At 49.3% G+C, this 17,676-nt stretch overlaps 1 protein-coding gene across 1 annotated transcript in view; it reads left to right on the forward strand.

The window, feature by feature from the left end:
* The first annotated feature begins 4,808 nt into the window (after window positions 1-4,808).
* The window catches only part of LOC119971019 (2-oxoglutarate-dependent dioxygenase htyE-like), a 54,740-nt gene continuing 41,872 nt past the window's right edge, over window positions 4,809-17,676 (forward strand). Inside the window, 3 exon segments of the mRNA XM_038806134.1 lie at window positions 4,809-4,961; window positions 6,195-6,316; window positions 17,456-17,522. Coding sequence (XP_038662062.1) covers window positions 4,809-4,961; window positions 6,195-6,316; window positions 17,456-17,522 — 342 coding nt within the window.

The following is a 17,676-nucleotide window of genomic DNA, read 5'->3' on the forward strand; positions in this document are numbered from 1 at the left end:
ACATCGAAGGACAAACCTTTTGAAGCAGCTGAACAAGGAGGTATGTGAATTGAAATCTGAAAAATAAGTTTTAAATAGTTTCAACATTTGGTAACAGCTTTCATTTTAAATTGTGAACAGTTTAAATACTTTGCAAAGTCTAAACTTGGTATATTCTTGGCCCTTGCAGGCAGAACTCTGAGGGCTGGTAAAGTAGTGGAAAGCCCTGTCAGGACAGTTCCCAATGCTCTCCCACCTCCAGGGAAGTTTCAGGGTTGGACTGCCATGTAGACAAGTAGTGAAGCAAAGCAATTAAGTGTAATTTTCCCATATCAATGGAACTTTCCCAGCGTCTGAGGGACACCCACTTAGTCCAGAGCCTGGCAACAATTTAGAGATGGCCTGAAGGCAGGAGATTATTATTTTATTAAATATACTTTATTCGGACTTCCGGTGGCACCGATGGTGTGAGTTGTCGTGCATTTGGTGGCTCAAGGTGCGTTTTTTAGTCTTTTCCCACCTGAAGGGTGAAGTATTTGAGAGCAAAAGGTGCTGGGATGCCCGGAGAAGGTAACACTCCTCTGGTGTGGTTGGTGAATGGATCGGTGGATGAGGAGTACCACGAGAAAAAAAGAGCAGTTGGAGCAGGAGCGTTTTTGTGGTGCGCCACAAGGAGAAACATGGCGGAAGGCAAGGGGCATTGCCCGCCGAGTGGTTGACCAAGCAGCTGGTGCAGTTCTTGAATAACAGGTTTCAGCGGCAGAGGAAAGTCGTGAGTTAGGTGATCTCCATGATATACTTTGGAGTTCTCTAAACCCTGGCCCATTACAGGGAAAAGAAAATATCCTACGATGGGTGAGGTAGAAGAAGAAGCGTACCTGGAAAGGGAGTGCGCTGCAGGTCTACTAAGTCCAGGGTGCAGAGTTGGCAATGAGGAGGGCTGGGTTCGACCGGATAAAGGCTGCCCTCTTTGAGAAGGTGGTGAAGTTTGGAGTATTATACCCAGCCTGCCTGTGGGTGACTTTCCAGAAACAGGAGCTTTATTTCGACACACCAGAGGAGGTGACGGACTTTATGAGGGACAATGGATGTGGAGGAGTGGGAGGTCATTAAAATTTGAGGTGTTTTGTGTGCTTTTTACAGTGTTTGGGGGTGGGTATTCTGTGCAGGTCTTGGCGGGGAACAGTGATGGTGAGTGTGCCTTTTGTTACTCTTTGTATGTTGGCGATTGGGAAGATCAGGGTGGTTACTGGAGGGAAGAGGAGAAGTTGGAGGCCTTGAACGGGGCCCACCATACTAGCTGGGCAGGCTAGTGGCAGGTGGAGGGGGAGAATTGCTTTTTTGTTTGAGGAAAGGTGGGAGAGGTGCTTGCATCGCGGATTGAGGGCTATGTGCTGGGAAAGTAGGCAAGGATCAGACAGGATTTGTGAAGGGAAGACAGTTGTTGGCCAATGTGCGGAGGCTACTCAATGTAATCATGATGCCTTTGGAGGGGCAGGAGGTGGAGGTAGTGGTGGCATTGGACATGGAGAAGGCTTTAGATTAGGTGGAATGGGCGTATTTTCTGGAGGTGCTGGGGCAGTTTGCTTTCGGACAGTAGCAGATTTGGCCCTGCAGCTATATAAGCCGGCGGTTGTGAGCGAGCGTACGAACCAAGTGAGTTTGGGGTACTTTAGGCTACACCGGGGGACGAGGCAGGAGTGCCCAATTTCCCCATTGCAATTTGCCTTGGCGATAGAGCCATTGGCAATGGTGTTGAGAGGTTGGAGAAGGATTGACCAGGTGTGGGTGCGGAGCATAGGGTCTCACTGTACGCGGTCGACCTATTATTGTATATTTCGGACCCAGTGGGCAGCATTGGAGGTATTATGGAGATTTTTGGGGAATTCAGGGATATAAATTGAACACTGGAAAGAGTGAGATGTTCCCGATTAATGTCAGAGGGCAGGAAAGGAGGCTGGGGGAGTTGCTGTTTAGGGTGGTGGAGGCTAGTTTCAGGTATTTGCGGATCCAGGTGGCACGGCGCTTGGCGCAGCCACATAAACGGAACTGGCTCGACTAGTGGAGCAGATGAAGGTGGATTTTAAGAGGTGTGATGTGCTGTCCCTGACAGGGCAGGTGCAGACAGTGAAAATGACGGTTTGACCCCGTCCAGCCATGTTCTGCCCCCTCGGAAGTAATCGCATTATGTGCCACCTGCTGTTGCAATGGCGTTAGCGTGTCATCAACAGGCCCTCCTGCGATGCTCCGCTGCCGATGGGTTGAGTTCCCAACCATGCAGGTGACTTGTGGCTTGAGCAGTCGGGAACCCAACGTGGCTGCTGCGGACTATGTCTAGCGGTGCCACACTCAGCCGGGATCCTTGCCACTAGCACTAGAGCTGGGGGAACTGGTGAGGGGCTGCAGGGGATGACCTGTGGGGTTACGGATGGCGGGTTGGGGCCGTGTATGGCTGACGCTCTGTTGTACGGTGCAACCGCTGCAGGTCGTCGCTGTGCGCATGCACAGCCAGAGACCCGGCCATTCTCAGGCTGTTTTCAGCGGGGGAGCCGGGGGTTTCACCCAGCTCTACTGCTAGCCCCTCACCGATTCTGGAATAGGTGAGAGTTCGGCACCAATTTTGACGTCATAAAACGCCCACAAATTCTCCATTTGTGCCGGCAGTTAGCGCTGAAATGGAGAATCCAGCTCCATGTTGCGCTCTGAGGATGTTCCATACAATTGTGAAACATGAATTGGTGAGTTTCTCCGTCCCACCAGGCCCATTTTCTGGCATGGCGCGTCCCCGCCGGCAGCTGGATCCTCTGTCCTAGCCACCGACCAATGGAGTTTCCCCATTCCATCCCCATGCCATTGGGAAGTTCGCGGGCGTGAGTGCGCTGCCGGCGAAGCAGAGGGTCCTGCCAACAGAGAATCCTGTCCATAATATTCACTGTATACATTCAATGTGAGTCATGCAGCCAAGGAGGTTCTATACAGTTCCACTCCCATCATTTCAATATGGCTGAAAGGTCTTGGACAGCAACCTTCCCCCATTGTGCCTCTGCGGCAGCTGCCCAAAGTTTTGGTGCATCCCTCAGCTTGTAGTCCTGACCTTTGGAATGAGCCAGTCTGCAGCACCCGGTCAGGGACAACTCCTTGTGCTGGGAAACCAACAGGTTTTGGCAGAACAAGAAGTGTCTTTGAATTGATGACCCTCCAACAACAGCTGATGTTTGTCCCAATGTGCATCCTTGGGAACAGCCCGTAGACCATAGAGTCCTTTTCGCGAGTTGCTCAGAATGAACTACGACAAAAACCACCTCATCTCTCCAGACCGTCTTTGCAAAGGCACATTCCACAAGGAGGTGGACAACTGTTGTATCTTTGGACTAACTGTGCAAAATAAATAGATTGCTGATGCATGTGGGTGAAAAGCAACATCAACAGAGGTTTATTGGATAGGTCTTCGCTGTACAAGAGTTGGTACAATAATAATAATCTTTATTGGTGTCACAAGTAGGCTTCCATTAACACTGCAATGAAGTTACTGTGAAAATCCCCTAGTCGCCACATTCCGGCGTCTGTTCGGGTACAACTAAGGGAGAATTCAGAAGGTCCAATTCACCTAACAAGCACATTTTTGGGGACTTGTGGGAGGAAACCAGAGCGCCATGGAAACCTACGCAGTCACGGGGAGAACGTACAGACTCCGCACAGATAGTGACCCAAGCTGGGAATCGAACGCTGTGAAGCAACAGTGCTAACCGATGTGCTACCACGCAAATGCCCTCAAAGTAGCCAATGACGTCACACATGTCGTGTGACTCTCTTCTTAAAGAGAAATTTCACACAACTACAAAAACCCACATATATAACAGACAATGCTCCCTTCACCACCACACTTAGCTCGAGGGCAATGTGCGAATGGGGTAAGACTGCAAGTACTTGGGAAGGATCTGACAGGAAGGGCAGGAGATCAGATCCTGCTTTCCATGCCCCTGAAACACAAGGCTGAAATGGCTATTTTTATGCAAAGGTTCCCCCTTCAGACCATGGTGCCCTACAGTTCTGGACTTTCTTTGTTCTGGAGCCTTCTGCAACCTTTGCATTTTGAGGTGCCCCTATCCTCAGCTCTGTCTCTGTAGCACCCACCTCTTCCAGTGGGGCTGTTGAACAGCATCCCCCTCATTGAGCCTCCAGTGTCCCTATTCCCCCCACCTTCCTTAATGGGTGACAAAAGCAGACGTGGTCCATTAGGAGGCTACCTCACATAACGTTGCATTGGTGGACGCGCTGCTAGGATGCACATGTTTGGGATCCTCCTGAATTCCTTCTACCTACTGGAAAATGCAGACCTATATTTAGTGAACCTGCTTTTCATTCCTAATTGTAATTTTGTAGCTCCATATGTTGCTTTTCTTTTTCTTTCTCCCGCTCTCTTCTCTTTTTCTGTCCCAATCTTTGTTCCCTACTTTCTTTATGTTTTTAGACCTTTTGCGTTTTGTTATAACCTGCACGGGACTCATCCAGCTGGAGGTGATCATTCCCTAGTGATGATTGGACTATTAGTTAACCTAATATATTTTTTTGTTCTTTCTCAGGGGATATAGGGAAGTGGAAGGGGAGAGGGAAAAAATGAGAAGGAGAGGGGTGAGGGGGAAATAAGACTAGCATGAGGAAGATGATAGGGACATAAGTGAACAAAGTGGTAGCAGAATGGGAGAGGATTGGGAAAGGGAGGGAGGGGAAGGGGAGAAGCAGGGGCTTTTCTGCATTTCTCCTTCAATCATTTTGTTCTACCTTTTATCTGCTAAAAGCTCTTAAGAAGCCAGAATCCTCGAAATAGGATGAGCATTGACGTGGTTGACTTTGGCACATTTGGCCTGGGAAAAGCTGAGCCCTCAGCCATTGAAATGGAACGTTTAAGCACAGAGGTCATAAGAGCCTTCAGTGACATTGGGTTTGTGTACCTCAAAAACACTGGGATCAAAGATCAAAAGGTGTGTAATTATCTTAAAGTTTCAATATGTTTACTAACAGTGCTCGTTAACTATATGAATGCACATTTAATGAACTTGTGTATGTGCTTTCTTTCTTTTGTGTCATAATGGCAATGTAAAGGGTGACATTACAACTACTCAATAATAAACCATATCAATGTTATAAGATCATTGATGCCTTAGAGGTTTGATAACATCATCAACTGAAGGAACAATTTGAGAGCAGCTATAAGCGATATCTGAATCTTGTGAGCACTTTTCCAATATTTGGGATTATCTGTTCGCCCGGTGCCCGGAGAACCCAGCCAGAGATCAATAGATGTTTCCATTGTTGGTGTCTCGCCCATGGCGTTCTTGTGGTGGGCAGAAGAATCCAGACCATAATCTCTGTTTTTTCCATTAAAATTCTTTATATGGAGATAAACCTGTTGGATATTGTAAATTATTCAGTCTGTAACCTTAGATTTCACAAGACATTGTGCTAACCCTTCTGTTGACCCTCACAATTATTAATTCAATGTCTCGATTTTACTCAAATCCTCCCATAGACAATCCCAGCATCTCTTTGTCATCATTTCCTTTCAAGGGCCAATTCCAACATCTTCTGAGGGAAATCCATAAGTTCCCATCCCATCAAAATATCTTCAGATAAAATATTACTGTAAACAGCTTGCACAGTGGCGGCGGGGCTGGTTTGCACAGTAGCGGCGGGGCTGATTTAGCTCACAAGGCTAAATCGCTGGCTTTTAAAGCAGACCAAGCAGGCCAGCAGCACGGTTCGATTCCCGTACCAGCCTCCCCGGACAGGCGCCGGAATGTGGCGACTAGGGGCTTTTCACAGTAACTTCATTGAAGCCTACTCGTGACAATAAGCGATTTTCATTTCATTTTCATTTCATTTCATTTCATTTCACATTATCATTGTCCCGGTGCTCTTTGCTGCTTCTAATTGGTACCCAATATTCTCACCGTACAATATGTTTGAAACCTTTCTGTTTCTCTGTTTTCCAAAGGATCCTACTTGAAGCATCATAAAGAATCAACTGCACATGCCGAAAAACATTCTCCTTTTCATTTTCCATCTTTCCTACTCCAGAAAAAGGGTTAGGGACAGCAATGCAGAAAAAGTAGAAAAGAAAGAAACTGATGATAAAAATCGAGTGAGATGCTAATGTTACCAGATAAAAGATGCAAAACATATTTCATCGTGTTAAAAATATAATTGCTTCTTAGGTAACTGAAGTGATGGATATCTGCAAAAAATTCTTCGCACTTCCAAGTGACATTAAAGACCAGTATGCTCGTGCCCGTTCAGAGGTTCTGAATCATGGCTGGGTTGCAGCAGAGATAGAAAGGTATAAAAACTTAAGAATAACTCCAGCAGAATTATTTTACGTCACGGTGAGTAGGTGAAGACAAATTTAGATCCGTTACAGTCAGAAATTGGGAAATTTATCATGGGGGACAAATAAATGGCTGAGCAACTAAACACATACCTTGGTTCTGTCTTCACAAATAAGGACACAAAAAAATCAGACAGCAGAAATGTTGCGGAATGCAGTGTTTAGTGAGAGGGAGAAGCTGAAAGAGATCAATATTAGTAGAGAAATTTTGTTGGGCAAATTGATGAGATTGAAGACTGATAAATCCCCAGCACCTGATAATCTATAATGTGGTGTACTTGGTGGTCATCTTCCAAGATTCTATCTTGAACAGTTTCTACAGATTTGAGGGTAGCTATTGTAACCCCACTATTTAAAAAGGGAGTTAGAGAGCAGACAGGGAATTATAGACCAGTCAGCCTGATGTCGGTAGTTGGAAAAATTCTAGAATCCATTATCAAAGATTTTATAGCAGAGCATTTTGAAAATAGTGGCAGGATCGGACCGAGTCAGCATGGAAATCGTGCGTGACAAATCTACTGGAATTCTTCGAGAATGTAACTAGTAGAGTTGATGAGGGGGAGCCAGTGGATGTGGTTTATTTGGACTTTCAGAAGGCTTTCGATAAAGTCCCACATAAGAGATTGGCGTGTAAGATTGAAGCACATGGGATTCGGGGTACTGTATTGAGATGGATCGAAAACTGATTGGCAGACAGGAAACAAAGTGTAGGACTAAATGGGTCTTTTTCCAAATGACAGGCAGTGAGTAGCAGGCATCAATGCTGGGTCCCCAGCTATTCACAGCATATATCAATGATTTGGAAGAGGGAACGAAATGTAATATTTCCAAATTTGCAAATGACACAACGTTGGGTGGTGGGGGGGGGGGGGGGGTGGGGGGGGGGGGGGGCGGGGGGGGGGGGGTGAGTTGTGTGAAGGAGGCGGTGATCCTTTAGTATGATTTGGACAAGTTGAGTGAGTGGGCAAACGAATGGCAAATGCAGAATAATTTGGATAAATGCAAGGTTATCCAGTTTGGTAGCAAAAACGGGAAGGCAGACTATTATCTGAATGATTATAAAGTAGGAGGGGGGGATGTGCAATGAGATGTCGTGCACTAGTCACTGAAGGTAAGCATGCAGGTACAGCAGGCAGTAAAGAAGGCAAATGGTATGTTGGCCTTCATAGCGAGAGGATTTGAGTACAGGAGCTGGGATGTCTTGCTATATTTATACAGGGCCTTCGTGAGGCCGTACCTGGAATAATGTGTACAGTTTTGGTTTCCATATCTGAGGAAGGATGTTCTTGCTCTAGAGGGAGTGCAGCGAAGGTTTACGAGACTGATTCCTGGGATGGCAGAATGATCATTTGAGGAAAGATTGAGTCAGCTAGGATTGTATTCACTGGAGTTCAGAAGAATGAGGGGGAATCTCATAGAAACCAATAAAGATCTAACTAGACAGGATAGATGCAAAAAGGGTGTTCATGATGGTGGGGGTGACCAGAACCTGGGATTGCAGTCGGAGGATACCGGGTAGACCATTTAGGACAAGAAAGAGGAGAAATTTCTTCACTCAGAGAGTAGTGAGACTGTGGAATTCATTACCACAGGAAGCAGTTGGGGCCAAAACATAGGACTACATTCTTCCACCCCATCCGCCGCAAGATCTCCACAGGCAAGACGTGGATCATGCAAAGGTCCGTCGACCTCGGGCGGGAATTTCCAGTCGCCAGGCAGGCACAGCCGGAGAATCCCACCCATTGTATGTTTTCAAGAAGCAGTTAGATATTGCACTTGGGGCGAAGCGCATAAAAAGGATACGGGGGGATGGCGGGATTAGGCTATTGAGTTGGATCATCAGCCATGATTATAATGAATGGTGGAGCAGGCTCAAAGGGCCAAATAGCCTCCTCCTGCTATTATTTTCTATATTTCTATGTCCCTGAAGGACAGAAATAGGAGTGTAGAGTAGGGCAAGTTCAAAGGGCCTCCTCCTGCTCCTATTTTCTATATTTCGATGTGCCTGAAGGACAGAAATAGAAGTGTTGAGTACAAAAACAAGGTTGCTAACTTTATAAGTCGTTGGTTAGGTCACAACAATGAGAAGAGCTTTTACTATAATGGTAATATAAGAGTATCTTTACTTTAAAGGTAAAACTAAAGCAAAATACTGTGGATGCTGCTAGACCTGCTAAATTTTTCTGGCATTTTTATTTCCGGTTTCCAGCATCCACATTTTTGCTTTAGTTTTACCTTTAAAGTAAAGATCCTCTTATTTTTGAGAAGACAGTGTAGAAATTGAAAAGGACATAGACAATTGGTGGAGTGGGCAGATAGGCGGCAGGTGAAGTTCAATGCAGAGATGTGTGAGGTGAAGCAAATTGGTACAAAGTACATGGAGAGACAATATAAAATAAGGGGCAAAATTCTTAAGGGTTTCAGGAGCAGAACGGCCTGGGTATATATGTGAATAGATCATTGAAGGTGGTAAGGCAGATGGAGAGCAGTTAATAAATCATATAGTACACTGTGCTGTATTATTAGGGGCATAGAGTACAAGAGCAAAGAGGTTCTGATGACCTAGTATAGACACCATTTAGACCTCAGCTGGAATATTACGGACTGTTCTGGCACCACACTATAGGCTTGATGTGACTGCATTGGAGAGCATGCATAAGAAGCTTACAAAAATGGTTCAAATCATAAGATACTTCAGTTGTGAAGATAGATTGAAGAGGTTGGGACTGTTCCCCTTGGAAATAAGACGTCTAAGAGGAGATTTGATAGACATATTCAAAATTGAGGAGGCTGGACAGAGAAGATGGGGAGAAATTGTTCCCATTCATAGGATCAAGAAAAAGAGGGCATAAATTGTTATGCAAAGGAAAGCTTGTGAAAATAAAACCATCGTATCCAGATTGTTGATGTGTCTGGTGCTCTCTGTATTGAGTTGAGCCACAGATAAGAACCCCACATAAAAGCTGACTCAATACACAGGTCTTGAAAACGCTCCTACACTCAGTGGTTAGCACTGTCGCTTCACAGTGCCAGGGTCCTGGCTTAGGTCACTGTTGGTGCAGAGTCTGCACGTTCTCCCAGTGTCTCTGTGCGTTTCCTCCGGGTGCTCCGGTTTCCTCCCAAAAGTCTCGAAAGATGTGCTGTTAGATGAATTGGACATTCTGAATTCTCCCTCAGTGTACTCGAACGGGCGCCGGAGTGTGGTGACTAGGGGATTTTCACAGTAACTTCTTTGCAGTGTTAATGTGAGCCACTTGTGACAATAATAAAGCTTATTATTATTATGATTATTTGAAGGAAAAGTACAGGGAAAAGACAGGGAAATGGCACAAAGTCAAGTTGCTCGTTGGAGAGCGAGTGCAGAAATAATGGGCCATAAGGCCTCCTTCTGCATGGCAACGATTCTGTGATAAACCTCTCCTTAACCCTCTATGCTGTAAGGAGAAAAATTCCAACTTCTTCAGTTTTTCCATGTTATTAAAAACTCTCATCTCTGAAATCGTTATGGTAAATAAAAACAGAAAAGTGGAAGTGTCAACATTCTGGCAGCACTTATGGAGAGAGAAGCAGGGTTAACATTTCAGGAAATCGAGAGATAAAGACAAACATACACCTGAGGCAGAGTAAACGCTAGATTTATTGTCCATGGCACAGCCTGTGATTGAGAGTTGGTATTCAGGACAAGACAAAGATAGAAAGAGGAAAAACAACTCGAAGGTTTATTTAGCTGTAAATCTAGTAATCCTCTCAGAGAAAGGAGGGCGAACAAGGTACAGGAATACACATTGAACGGTAGGGCACTAGGAAGTAGAGGGGACCAGAGGGACTTTAGGGTGCATGTCCATAGCTCCATGAAGGCAGCAGGAAAGATAGATAAGGTGGTTAAGAAGGCATATGGGATACTTGCCTTTATTAGCCGAGGCATTGATTATATGATGGAGCTGTATAAAACTCTTATTAGGCCACAGCTAGAGTACTGGCCACCACATTAAAGGAAGAATGTGATTGCATTAAAAAAGGTGCAGAGGCGATTCACCAGGAGGTTGCCTGCGCTGGAACATTTCAGCTATGAATAGAGGCTGTACAGTCTGGGATTGTTTTCCAGAGCGCAGCCAAGGCTGAGGATGGATAGAAGGTGTGCAAAATGTGGATATAGATAGGAAAAAATATTTCCCCTTCGTAGAGGCATTAATAACTAGGGCACATAAATCTATGCTAAGTGAAGCCGCCATAGTCCCAGATGACCACAGGCTGCTTTCCCCTTTGAGGGGCAGAGCTGACTGCTGATGATTTAATCTGAGGACTGGTGATGATTTAACTGAGGATCACCTGACAGGGACCTGGGCGCAATCTAACAGAAAAGTATCTAAGTGTGGTAGCGAGCGGGAACTGCCACGAGCTTCCCGATGCTTGGCCCAGCAACGCTGTCACTGTGATAAAACATTAATTAATCCACATAACGCAGCCCCACAGGCTTCTTGCCGCAAATCATGGTACTGCCAGCTGACTTACCGGGACCACGCTCGCCATCCCCCTGCTTACAAAGGAGAGCAGCACTTAAACTGATCCTGCACAGCCGACCCCACTCAGCTCGCAGTTATGCTTCCAAGATGACCAACTGTACGATTCAGGGATGCCAGCCTGGGCACACTACTCAAAGTGGTTGAGGCCAGGTGGAATGCCCTGTTCCCCACGAGGGTCTCGGATGGTCAGCCACAGGGCAGCCAGTGCCACCTGGGAGGAAGTGGCAGCAGCAGTTGGCTCAGGCAGCGTGACCAGGAGAACTGACACCCAGTGCCGCAAGAAGATCAACGACAGGGGCAGCACGGTGGCGCAGTGGGTAGCACTGCTGCCTCACAGCGCCGAGGTCCCAGGTTCGATCCCGGCTCTGGGTCACTGTCCGTGTGGATTTGCACATTCTCCCCGTGTTTACGTGGGTTTCGTCCCCACAACCCAAAGATGTGCAGGGTAGGTGGATTGGCCACGCTAAATTGCCCCTCAATTGGAAAAATGAATTGGGTACTCTAAATTTTAAAAAATAGATCAACGGCCTCCATCAGGGAGCTCGGGTGAGTTTGCACCAGACCTCTGACCCGTACCTCTCCCATGCGAATGAGCCCAGCACCGTTCCGGGCCATGGCCCACCATTATGCAGCAGTGCCACCCATACTGCCCCATTCTTGTCCCCCCCACCCCCCCCTCCGCAGATGGCCCATCTCCCCAAGCCCCCTCCACCAACCTCGCGATGAACCACGTGTGCGGCAAATCGTTCCCCCTCTGTGTCCCTGCAGGAGAAGACTTTTTTAAAAATAATTTTTATTAAGATTTTTACAAAATATAAACATCACAACAATATTAACAAAACAACCGCGGTAAAAACCCAAGAACAACACCCACCCAACTTCAAAAGCAACTGTAAACAAAGGAAAAAACAAAAAAAACACCCAAACAACAAAAGGGAAAGAGATAACACCCGCCACATCCCACAAACCCATGTACACAATTCTCCCTCCCACCGAACCAAACCACCCCCCCCCCCCCCCCGCCCTCCCTCTCTCCCCCTCCCCCCCCCCCCCGGGTTGCTGCTGCTGCCGGCCTATTTCCCTACCGTTCCGCCAGGAAGTCCAGGAAAGGCTGCCACCGCCTAAAGAACCCTTGTACTAATCCCCTCACGGCAAATTTCACCTTCTCCAATTTAATGAACCCCGCCATATCATTGATCCAGGCCTCCACGCTTGGGGGCCTCGCATCCTTCCATTGGAGTAAGATCCTCCGCTGGGCTACTAGGGACGCAAAGGCCAGAGCACCGGCCTCTTTCACCTCCTGCACTCCCGGCTCCACTGCAACCCCAAAAATTGCGAATCCCCAGCCTGGCTTGACCCTGGATCCCACCACCCTCGACACCGTCCTTGTTACCCCCTTCCAAAACTCCCCCAGCGCTGGGCACACCCAAAACATATGGGCGTGGTTCGCTGGGCTCCCCGAGCACCTAGCACACCTGTCTTCGCGCCCAAAAAACCTACTCATCCTCGTCCCAGTCATGTGGGCCCTATTCAGCACCTTGAACTGTATGAGGCTAAGCCTCGCACAGGAAGAGGAGGAATTCACTCTCTCCAGGGCATCCGCCCATGTCCCCTCCTTAACCTCCTCACCCAGCTCCTCTTCCCATTTCCCCTTCAGTTCCTGGACGGACGTCTACCTCCTGCATTACCCGGTATGTGTCCGAAATCCTCCCTCCTCCAACACACACCCCCGAGAGCACCCTGTCCCGCACCCCACGTTGGGGCAGCAAGGGGAACCCCTCCACCTGCCGCCTGGCAAACGCCCTCACCTGCATGTACCTAAACATGTTCCCCGGGGGGAGCCCAAACTTCCCCTCTAACTCCCCCAAGCTCGCGAACCTCCCCTCCACAAACAGGTCCGTCAACCTCCTAACCCCTACCCTGTGCCAGCCCAGAAATCCGCCATCAATGCTCCCTGGGACAAACCGATGGTTCCCCCGTATTGGGGCCTCCATCGAGCCCCCCACCTCTCCCCTATGCCGTCTCCACTGCCCCCAAATCTTGAGGGTAGCCGCCACCACCGGGCTCGTGGTATACCTCATTGGAGGGAGCGGCAACGGCGCCGTTACCAGCGCCTCCAGGTTCGTGCCCACACATGACGCCTCCTCCATCCTCTTCCATGCTGCCCCTTCCTCGTCCATTACCCACTTACACACCATCGCTGCGTTGACAGCCCAATAATGCCCACAGAGGTTGGGCAACGCCAGCCCCCCCTATCCCTGCCCTGTTCCAGGAACACTCTTCTCACCCTCGGAGTCCCATGTGCCCACACAAATCCCGTAATACTCCTGTTGACCCTCCTAAAAAAGGCCTTCGGGATGAGGATGGGGAGGCACTGGAACAGGAACAAAAACCTCGGGAGCACCGTCACCTTAACGGACTGCACCCTCCCCGCCAGTGACAGCGGTAACATATCCCACCTCTTGAACTCCTCCTCCATCTGCTCCACCAACCTTGTGAGATTGAGCTTGTGCAGGGCCCCCCAACTCCCAGCCACCTGGACACCTAAGTACCTGAAGCTCTTCCCTGCCTGCTTCAGTGGGAGCCTTCCAATCCCCTCCTCCTGATCCCCCGGGTGCACCACGAACACCTCGCTCTTGCCCAGGTTCAGTTTATACCCAGAGAAACCCCCAAATTCACTAAGAATCCTCATCACCTCCGGCATCCCCTGGAGTCCGCCACATACAGCAACAGGTCGTCTGCATAAAGCGACACTCGATGCTCCTCCCCACCCCGCACCAGGCCCCTCCAGATCCCTGACTCCCTCAACACCATGGCCAGGGGCTCAATCGCCAACGCGAAGAGCAAGGGGGACAGGGGACACCCCTGTCTCATCTCCCGGTACAGCCGAAAGTACTCCAACCTCCTCCTATTCGTGGCTACACTCGCCATCGGGGCCTCATAGAGCAACCTCACCCAACGGATAAACCCCTCCCCAAACCCAAACCTCTCCAACACCTCCCACAGATACTCCCACTCAACCCTATCAACGGCCTTCTCCGCATCTAATGCCACCACTATCTCCGCCTCCCCTTCCACAGCCGGCATCATAATAACGTTGAAGAGCCTTCGTACGTTCGTATTCAACTGCCTTCCCTTCACAAACCCCGTCTGGTCCTCATGAATGACCCCCAGCACGCAATACTCTATTCTTGTGGCTAGGATCTTTGCCAGCAGCTTGGCGTCTACATTTAGCAGCGAGATCGGCCTATATGACCCACACTGCAGAGGGTCCTTGTCCCGCTTCAGGATCAAGGACATCAGCGCCCGTGACATAGTTGAGGGCAAAGCCCCCCCCTCCCTTGCCTCGTTAAAGGTCCGGACCAACCGGGGGCCCAACAGGTCCACATACCTTTTATAGAATTCCACCGGAAACCCATCCGGCCCTGGCGCCTTCCCCGACTGCAAGCTCCCTATCCCTTTAACCACCTCCTCCAGCTCGATCGGCGCCCCCAGTCCTTCCACCTGCTCCTCCTCCACCCTCGGAAATCGCAGCTTGTCCAAGAAGCGCCCCATTCCACCCCCCTCCACCGGGGGTTCCGACCGGTACAGTTCCCCATAGAAGTCCTTGAAGACCCCATTAACATCTACCCCCCTCCGCACCACCTTCCCAGCTCTATGCATCACTCCCCCAATCTCCCTGGCCACGTCCCGCTTTCGGAGCTGGTGTGCCAGCATCCTGCTCGCCTTCTCCCCATATTCATACACCGCCCCCTGTGCTTTCCTCCACTGAGCTTCCGCCTTTCTGGTAGTCAATAGGTCGAACCTGGCCTGAAGGCTACGCCTCTCCCCCAGCAATCCCTCCTCCGGTGCCTCCGCATATCTCCTATCCACCCTCACCATCTCTCCTATCAGTCTCTCCCTCTCCCTCTGCTCCCCCCTCTCCCTATGGGTTCGGACGGAAATCAATTCCCCTTTAGTCACCGCCTTCAATGCCTCCCAGACCGTCCCCACTCGGACCTCCCCGTTGTCGTTGGCCTCAAGGTACCTCTCGATACACACCCTCTCGGCCACCTCCTCATCTGCCAACAGCCCCACCTCCAAGCGCCAGAGCAGACGTTGGTCCCTCTCCTCCCCCAGCCCGAGGTCCACCCAGTGCGGGGCGTGATCTGTAATGGCAATGGCGGAGTATTCAACATCCTCCACCCTCGAAACCAGTCCCCTGCTCAGGACAAAAAAATCAATCTTCGAATAGGCCTTATGCACGTGGGAGAAAAACAAGTACTCCCCCAAATCTGGTCCAGAAATCCCCTCAACACCTTAGCCGCCGCAGGCCTCCTACCCGTCCGGGACTTGGATCGATCCAATGGGGGATCCAGTACCGTGTTGAAGTCCCCCCCCCATGATCAGGCCCCCCACCTCCAGGTCCGGAATCCGGCCCAACATGCGCCGTATAAACCCCGCATCGTCCCAATTTGGGGCGTAAACATTCACCAACACCACCCGCTCCCCCTGCAGCTTACCACTCACCATCACATACCTCCCGCCACTGTCAGCCACCACATTTAATGCCTCAAACGTCACCTTCTTCCCCACCAGGATCGCCACCCCCCGACTCTTCTCATCCAGTCCTGAGTGAAATACTTGGCCCACCCATCCCTTCCTCAGCCGAACCTGGTCCGCCACTTTCAGGTGTGTCCCCTGGAGCATGGCCACATCCGCCTTCAGCCCCTTCAAGTGCGCAAACACCCGGGCCCGTTTGACCGGCCCATTCAACCCCCTCACATTCCAGGTTATCAGCCGGATCAGAGGGCTCCCTGCCCCCTCCCCTACCGATTAGCCATAACCCATCCCTTGCCCACCACCGGCCAGCGTCCCCCGCTCTGCCAGTTCCCAACGGCAGCAACTCCCCCCCTCCAGCACCCCTTGCGTCCTCACTCTCTGCCTCTCTTCTGGGAGGTTTTGAGACAGGGGCCACATTTCCGAGGTTCTGTCGGGCGTTCTCCTTATTCAGGGTCTCTGGGGGAGTCTCTGGTGAGGGAGGCAGTGGTGGGGGTAGGATGGACAAGTCTTGCATTGTGGAGGGTATGGTGAGCCTCCGATGGACTTTGGGGGCAACTCCCTTAAAGAGACCCAGAAGAGCGGGGAATCAGACAGGCCCGAAGAATATGGTGCCCCATCTGCTATGTGGATGCAAATGGGTCATTCACACTACCACTGGGGCAGGGCACAAATCTCAATCCCAACACCAGCCAGGGTCCGGATCATCGGAAACAGATCAGCGCCCGATACCAATCCCGCTTTCTTCACAACGTTGAATTCTCTGCCTCATCAGTAACTCCACTACCAGCAGTGTGAGGTGGAAAATATTGCTGTTTCCATGCTGTTGTCCAGGATTCTCTGGTCATTGGGATTCCCTTTTCCCAGTTGCAGGGCATCCACTCCTGAGGTTTCCCCATGCCGTGGGTTGGCTACTATAAGAAATTCCATTGAAAAGTGGCGGGAAGAGAGAATCCAGCCGCCAGCGAATGCTGTGCCGCATGAGAAACATGTGGCTGGGGAACCGAAGAATCCCACTCAGCGTGTTATTTTAGTGGTGATTTAATTTGTCTTTCTACAGTTCATTTTTTTGCTTTAAAGTGACATTTTGCATTGTAATTCTGTCAGTTAACTGCTGGGTGGTCGGATTTCTTCTTTGAACAGCACAGGGCAGCACGGTAGCATTGTGAATAGCACAATTGCTTCACAGCTCCAGGGTCCCAGGTTCGATTCCGGCTTGGGTCACTGTCTGTGCGGAGTCTGCACATCCTCCCCGTGTGTGCGTGGGTTTCCTCCGGGTGCTCCGGTTTCCTCCCACAGTCCAAAGATGTGCAGGTTAAGTGGATTGGCCATGATAAATTGCCCTTAGTGTTGGGTGGGGTTACTGGGTTATGGGGATAGGGTGGAGGTGTTGACCTTGGGTAGGGTGCTCTTTCCAAGAGCTGGTGCAGACTTGATGGGCCGAATGGCCTCCTTCCTACTGTAAATTCTATGATCTATTAAAGGCCCCTGACAGGATTGTAACAAGCTGAAGATCATTAATAACTATTTGGTCATGTTATTAATCACTTAGGTAAGTCTACAGCTGGTAATGTTCTCCTTCGAGCAATTAGTGGGGATGATAGTCAGACAGATGTGTGAAGTGGAATGTCAATACAGTGGAATGTCAAAAGATGCGCAGGTTACGTATCAAAAGGTTAGGTCAGGTTACGGAGATAGGGCGGGGCAGTGGGCCTAGGTAGAGTGCTCTTTCAGTGAGTCAGTGCAGACCCGATGGGCCGAATGGCCTACTTCTGTATTGTAGGGATTCTACAATTCTAAAAGATTAAAGAAGATTTTTCATTCAGATAATTCCCTAGATGGGGTCGATTCCATGCTCGGATGGATTACATCGGAATTGTGGAAGAGACAGGCTTAACAGAGCAGATGATTTATTCTTGCTCCAAATTTCTCATGCCTTCTAATCATATTAATCAGATGCTAAGTTATGAGTATAAATTTGCATTAGCTTTGTGTAATATAACTGAAAAAATATGCTTGTTCTTTACAGGTAAAGTCCTGCACGGCCTGGGGACCTGAAGGAAGCGTTTAATGTATCAACATTATCTTCACTTGTTGTAAGATCTAAGAATTTCCAACGATAAACTGTATATTGTAAATTGGATCTGATAAAATAGTGAGCTTGAGGGGCTGTAATGATATGGATAAGCAATTCAGTATGTTAACATGCAGACCTCCAACCAGAAAATGGCAGTAGAGATGGTCCCACGT

Source organism: Scyliorhinus canicula, chromosome 9 (genome assembly GCF_902713615.1).
Source record: "Scyliorhinus canicula chromosome 9, sScyCan1.1, whole genome shotgun sequence".
Classification (NCBI taxonomy): Eukaryota; Metazoa; Chordata; class Chondrichthyes; order Carcharhiniformes; family Scyliorhinidae; genus Scyliorhinus; species Scyliorhinus canicula.